A 7,445-nucleotide genomic window follows, 5' to 3' on the forward strand; every position below is an offset into this window, starting at 1 on the left:
TCAACACACGGCTGCCGAGCACACAGTGAACACATGGTGACTGAGCATACAGTGAACACATGGCGACCAAGCACACAGTGAGCACATGGCGGGCATTTACTTTCTCATTCTGTAAGCACATGTCACTCTTTGCACCCAGAGGGCTTCTATAATTCCTGGGTAAATTTGGACAACTGACAAGTCCCACACAAAACCAATGGCTCCACACTATAACATGAAATAAAATGCCCATAACATAAAGAAGCTGTCTGGCCCTCATTATATTTCTGCACCCTCCAGGAGTGGCCATAAACAAACATGGGTTGAATCCTAGTGTGTGACTCTGGGTGATTTTCATAAACACCTGTGCTTCAGTTCCTCATCTATAAACTTGGAACAGTATTACCAACCTCAGTGAGTGACCCTGTCCTCCATAACTGGGAGCTTTAAAAAGGCATAGACGATGTAGGAGGAGGAGAGAAGAAGGACTTTGAAGGCATCTCCAATAAAAACACCGGCACCAGGTGCTCTCGGGGAAACGATGTACAAGAAAGTATCGACCATGGCCCCGGGGCAGGGATGGCTGGGGAAGGGAGATTCACTTCACCTTATATAGTGTTTTGTATTCTGTATGAATTAAAATTATTGAAAAAATGTATAAAGCAATACAAATTATTAATAACACTGGGGAAAAAATATATGTGTTCCCTGGAAAATCCCAGGGCCATGAAAAGCCTTCTAGTCCCAAGCAGGGCCTATATTCAGAGTGCATTAGTGCCCACACTAAACCCGTTGCCGTCGAGTCAATTCCGACTCATACTCTACAGGACAGAGGAGAACTGCCCCATAGGGTTTCTAAGGAGCAGCTGGTGGATTTGAACTGCCAACCTTTTGGTTAGCAGCCAAGCTCTTAACCACCACGCCACCAGGGCTCCAATTAAATACCTCAAATTGCTCAACAGTATTGTCATGGTCCAGAGCAGCCCATGAGTGCTGCAATTCCATATTTGTGTGGTGCATGTCTGAATGTGGGTGTGCGTTCGTACAATGCTCGTTTGTTTCCATGCCTGCCCCCATCCCCAGCCCATTTGCTCCTGTGGGATCCTCTGTGCCCAGCTCATGCAGTACATGCAACTCATGTTGGATGAAAGAGGGATGAATGAATAGAGGAGGCTCATCCGGCCTCTGGGTGCTTCCAGCATCTCAGGAGTGTTGAAAGTGACCAGATAGCAGGCAAACACACCACACTTCTGGAGAGTAGAGTTCTGGGGACATAATTAATGAGATGAAGAAAGGTGTTGTCAAGAAACCCATTTGGACTTTTCTTGCCAAAAAGGTGAAAAAAGGGCAATTGGTCCTTTAAGTGGATCTCACCGTTAAGAATGAAAACACAAGAGAAGAACTAAATTTTTTCCTGGAGAATTGTATGTGCCTAAGGGTCCCTACTTACCTAATAGAGCAAGTTCTAGTGTACTGCCTAAGAATCTGCTAGAGTCAAGGACATTGTCTGCCTGGAAACTGAACACAAGACTCAGCTACAAAATAAAGCTGTGCAAATTGTGACCTGAAAGCCCATTCCATTATGTTTATTTTTTATCAACTTTCAGACAATCAAAGTGTATACTATGACTATGGCCCTAGTGAAAAATTAATCATATAATATGCTAAGATGTAAAGAATAGCTGCATTTAACACTGAATTTCTGAAAACTACTCACTTAGATAAAAGAAGTTGACCACATTTCTTAACACAGGGTAGACTCAGCTTTAATAAGGACTAAGAAATGGTTGGAGGTTCCTCCTTAAGTGACCAAAGTGGAAGTTAAGACTCTCTGAGAAAGTGAGAGTGTGCAGGAATATGTTAGGGAGACCTTGCTTGCAGCTTCTTGCATCTGGAAAACAATATTAAAGGATGCATGATCCCTGCCATGGGTGAAACAATCAGGGACTCCAAATTCTGGCAGGGAAGCTATTTCAGGAACCTAAACACCCTCGGTGCAATGTTCTTGGAATCACAGCAAACAAGACCTGAGATGGATTTCAGCTGTTCCTGGGAAATCACCAGCTTCCACAAGGAGAAGGGCCCACTCACCTCCAAGGCCAGGCCGCAGCCGATTGTCGTAGCCATCCAAGAGCCCATCCAAGATCCTGGTAAATATGGTGATATTGTCATTGGTCTCATCTTTGACAGAACTTGTTGGCATCTGTGAAAAGCTTTTAACAGAACAAGAAAAGAAAAACTTAAAACTTGTGTTAATTATTGCTTGCAAATTCTTCTCAAGTTAAAACAAAAAAAAGCAGATAGCCCTATGTTCAGATAGGGAAATTAGGGACTTGTCTTAGGGGGACAGTATCTGAGAACCAATCTCCACTGTTTAGGTTACTGCTTTAGACTGATAAGCTTTTGTTCTCGAATATCCTGAGACAGTGTTGGCTCTAGGCTGGTCTTCTATCAACTTAACACAACACTCAAACTCCACCCAAGAGCTCCTTGATTCTGAGAAGCAGTTAGCCACTTTAAAAAAAAAAAAAAAAAAAAAAAAAAAACAGCAAACACACATTAACTAGCAAAGCCTAATCTACTTCTAAGGGATTTCAGAAGTTTGGTTTAAACACAGAAAAACTGAGTTCACCTATCTTAGGAGATTGGTTATGGAGGGGATGTTTAAAACACTATGCAAGTTAAAAGATCAGACTGATGCCATGGATTGAATTGTGTCCCCCTAAAATATCTACTGACATTTTGGCGCCTCTACCTGTGAATGTGATCCTGTTTAGAAATAGGGGTTTTCTTTTGTTATGTTATTGAAAGAGCAGACCAGACACAGAGACACAGAGGGATTTCAAGTGTCATGTGAGGACTACAAGCAAAGGAACTTCAAGGAATTCCAGCAGATACAAGAAACTACGGAGAGGTGCACAGAAGGAATTAACGTGGCTGAAGTCTTGATTAAGACTTTTGTCCCCTAGAACTGTGAGAAAACAAATTCCTGTTCTTTAAAGGAAGCCCTGGTGGTGCTGTGGTTAAGAGCTTAGCTGCTAACCAAAAGGTCGGCAGTTCGAATCCACCAGCTGCTTCTTGGAAACCCTATGGGGCAGTTCTACTCTGTCCTATAGGGTCGCTATGAGTCAAAATTGACTCGACGATAATGGGTTTACAGGTTCTTTAAATCCACCCACCTGTGGTACTTTTATTATGGCAGCAGTAAGTAACTAAGATCATCGGTGTGTACAAATTTTACTGCATCATTAACTGCAGGGTTCATGCAGTGAACAATACTGGATTAGTGTTTATGGTGATAAAAACAATCAAATTCGTGAAATATCTTTGGGCTCACACACCCACCAGCACTGTCAAAGCAGAGGACGGAGGTGTTGTGAATCTTAAAACCTGGTCTGATAAACCTCACTGAAGTTTACTCAGATGTTTCTTCTGATCAAAGACTCGAAAACATGGTGCTCTGTGTGACCCAACATGTGCAAGTCCAGTGGACGAAATAACCACCCCCAGGAAAGCAGATATGACTCTTCAGGAAATAAACACAAAGAACATTCTTGGTTTGTTCAATTAACTGCACTTATCCAGGCTCAGAAAGTCCATGTAGACGGAGACTAGAAACTGCTCTGAGCATATCTGGAAGAACTAAGGAAGTGATTGGGGGAAAGACGGTGACTAACCCAAAAGACACAACAGATGTGAAGACATGGACCCACCTCAGGTCTTGTTACGAGTTGAATTGTTTACCCTCAAAATATATGTTGAAGTCCTAACCTAGTACTTGTGAACACTACCTTCTTTGAAAATAAGGTCTTTGAAGATGTTATCAGTTAGGTTAATATGAGGTCATACTGGACTAGGGTGGGTCTTAATCCCATCTGAGTGGTATCCTTCTAAAAGAGAAGAGACACAGAGACAGAGAGATGACGGCCACATAAAGATACATTTATGAGCAAAGGATCACTGGCCATCACCAGAAGCTAGGAGAGGCAGGGAGCAGATTCTTAGAGCCCTCAGAAAAAACCAACACAGATGAAACCCTGACTTGGACTTCTAGCTTCCAGAACTGTGAGACGATAATTTCTGTTCTTATAAGACACCCAGTGTGTGATAAATTTGGTACAGCAGCCCTAGAAAACTAATGCAGGTCTCTATAGCTGCTGTCAGGTGTGCAAAAAAGCTGTGTGTCTGAACTATCAAGAATGCTTCAAGAGGAACTTAACTGAGCTGAAATTCAGTTGCGTCTCCAAGAACGGTCAATGCCTTGGCATCTGGAGGAAAACACACGGACGGCTCCCAGTGCTTCCCTGATGTGTCTAGCAAAGGGACTCCCACCCCCTCCACCACAGGTCTGCTTAAAGCACATTCCATTTCATGAAACAGCTGAAATTACAGCTGGGAGCCACAACCAGTGATAAGATGCTGGGGCCAGAATCTACACATGCCTTCCCCTCTCCTTTCTTGAAATCAATCATTTGTATTAACTGGATTAAAGCAGATTAATTCTTCACTGGACCTAGAGCTCTTCACTTTTGAATGCAAGAGTTGCTTAAAGTTGCTTAAAGACACACACTAGGAGAAAAATCATATCTTAATGCCTCAAGGAAGTTTTTGTAAGCTATTCCATTATCTGTTGTGAAAATGTTCTTAAATTACATTAGATCAGAGCAGCCTTGGCTATTAGGAGAAAAACGCTCAACTACATTATTGACCATTTAGAGATCTCCTGAGCACAGTGCATTCGTAGCTAATGTCTGCATGAGTGCTGCTTTCCCAGCTCTCTCTGAAAGTGGAGATGCAGGCATGTTGCTCAGCCATAGTCTCACGGAGACAACGTTCTACTTGGCTCTGACTCCCATTTCACCAATAGCATTTCAGACAGCCATAGGGTAGGATGCAATGCTTACAAATTCCAAAGGACAGCTTCTACTTCTTGGCCCAGAATACTTCGAATATGTCTACACTACACTTTTCTTGGAAGAATTTCTGTATCTGTCCTGTCTCAACATAACAGCTTCTGATAGTAATACATGGACTTGTTTATGATAGAGGCCATACCTTGGGCTTTCCAGATTTTTCTTCTCTATACTGACTGAAGGTAGGAGCTAGAACATAGGAAATATACTCTAAAATTCCTGAAAATATTTATATGACACGAGCAAGGCATTCTCTCATGAACACGTGGGAAGCCCCCCCTCAGTAGATGGATCACCCTCAAAAGTGATTCATCCACATATCAAGCAAATAACACTCAAAAAAGAGCAGGAGTGGCAATATTGATCTCTGACAAAATAGACTTTAAAGTAAAATCCACCACAAACAATAAGGAAGGACACTATATACTGATTAATGGGTCAATACACCAGGAGGACATAACTATAATATTTACATGCCCAACAACAGGGCTCCAAAATACATAAAACAAACTCTAACAGCATTGAAAAGAGAGACAGCTCCACAATTAATACTAGGAGACTTCAACACACCACTTTCAGGGAAGGACAGAACATCCAGAAAGAAGCTCAACAAAGACACGGAAGATCTAAACGCTACAATCAACCAACGAGATCACATAGACATAGACCGAACACTCTACCCAGGAGCAGCCAAGTATACTTTCTTCTCCAATGCACATGGAACATTCTCTACAATAGCACATATTAGGCCATAAAGCAAGCCTTAACAGAATACAAAGCATCAAAATATCACAAGCCACCTTTTCTGACCATAAAGCCATAAAAGTGGAAATCAACAACACAAAAAGCAAGGAAAAAAAATCAAACACATGGAAACTGAATAACACCTTGCTCAAAAACTACTGGTTATAGAAGAAATTAAGAATGGAATAAAGAAATTCATACAGTCAAATGAGAATGAAAACACATCCTACCAGAACCTTTGGGACACAGCAAAAGCAGTGCTCAGAGGTAAGTTTATAGCAATAAATGCACACATCCAAAAAGAAGAAAGGGCCAAAATCAAAACACTAACCCTACAACTCGAACAAGGAGAAAGAGAGCAGCAAAAGAAGCCCTCAGGTGCCAGAAGAAAGAAAATTAATAAGAATCAAAGCAGAATTAAATGAAATAGAGAATAGAAAAACAACTGAAAGAGTTAACAAGACCAAAAGCTGGTTCTTTGAAAAGATCAACAAAATTGATACACCGCTGGCCAAACTGACAAAAGAAAAACAGAGGAGGAAGCAAATAACCCATGTAAGAAATGAGATGGGTGGTATCATAACAGACCCAACTGAAATTAAAAGAATCAAAACAGAATACTATGAAAAACTGAACTTTAACAAATTTGAAAACCTAGAGGAAATGGACAAATTTCTAGAAACTCACTACCTATCTAAACTAATACAAACAGAGGTAGAACAACTAAATAAACCTATAACAAAAAAAGAGATTGCAAAGGTAATTAAAAAACTTCCAACAAAAAAAAGCGCTGGCCCAGATGGCTCCACTGGAGAATTCTACCAAACTTTCAGAGAAGAGTTAACACCACTACTACTAAAGGTATATCAGAGCATAGAAACAGATGGAATACTCCAGAACTCATTCTCTGAAATCAGCATAACCCTGATGCCAAAACTAGGTAAAGACACCACAAAAAGAGAAAATTACAAACCAATATCCCTCATAAAGATAGATGCAAAAATCCTCCACAAAATTCTAGCCAACAGAATTCAACAACATATCAAAAAAATAATTCACCATGATCAAGTGGGATTTATACCAGGTATGCAGGGGTGGTTCAACATTAGAAAAACAATCAACGTAATCCATCACACTAATAAAACAAAAGACAAGAACCACATGCTGTTATCAATCGATGCAGAAAAGGCATTTAACAAAGTCCAACACCCATTCATGATAAAAACTCTCAACAAAACAGGAATAGAAGGGAAATTCCCCAACATAATAAAGGGCATTTATACAAAGCCAACCGCCAACATCATCCTAAATGGAGAGAGTGTGAAAGCATTCCCCTTAAGAATGGGAACCAGGCAAGGACGCCCTTTATCACCACTCTTATTCAACATTGTGCTGGAGGTCCTAGCCAGAAAAATTAGGCTAGAAAAAGAAATAAAGTGCATCCAAATTGGTAGGGAAGAAGTCAAAGTATCTCTATGTGCAGATGATATGAGCTTACACACAGAAAACCACCAAAGAATCCACAAGAAAACTACTAGAACTAACAGAAGATTTCAGCAGAGTATCAGGATACAAGATAAACATACAAAAATCAGTTGGTTTCCTCTACACCAACAAAAGAGAACTTTGAAGAGGAAATCACCAAATCAATACCATTTACAATAGCCCCCAAGAAGATAAAATACTTAGGAATAAATCTAACCAGAGACATAAAAGACCTATACAATGAAAACTACAAGACACTACTGCAAGAAACCAAAAGAGACTGCATAAGTGGAAAAACATACCTTCCTCATGGATAGGAAGACT

The 7,445-nt window shown here is 40.6% G+C and overlaps 1 protein-coding gene across 1 annotated transcript in view; it reads right to left on the reverse strand.

The window, feature by feature from the left end:
• The window catches only part of GABRA5 (gamma-aminobutyric acid type A receptor subunit alpha5), a 157,050-nt gene that overhangs the window by 127,733 nt on the left and 21,872 nt on the right, over positions 1-7,445 (reverse strand). Inside the window, exon 4 of the mRNA XM_004372621.1 lies at positions 2,071-2,192. Coding sequence (XP_004372678.1) covers positions 2,071-2,192 — 122 coding nt within the window. The remainder of the gene's footprint in view (positions 1-2,070; positions 2,193-7,445) is intronic.

The sequence above is a fragment of the Trichechus manatus genome, unplaced genomic scaffold, assembly GCF_000243295.1.
Source record: "Trichechus manatus latirostris isolate Lorelei unplaced genomic scaffold, TriManLat1.0 scaffold00019, whole genome shotgun sequence".
NCBI lineage: Eukaryota > Metazoa > Chordata > Mammalia > Sirenia > Trichechidae > Trichechus > Trichechus manatus.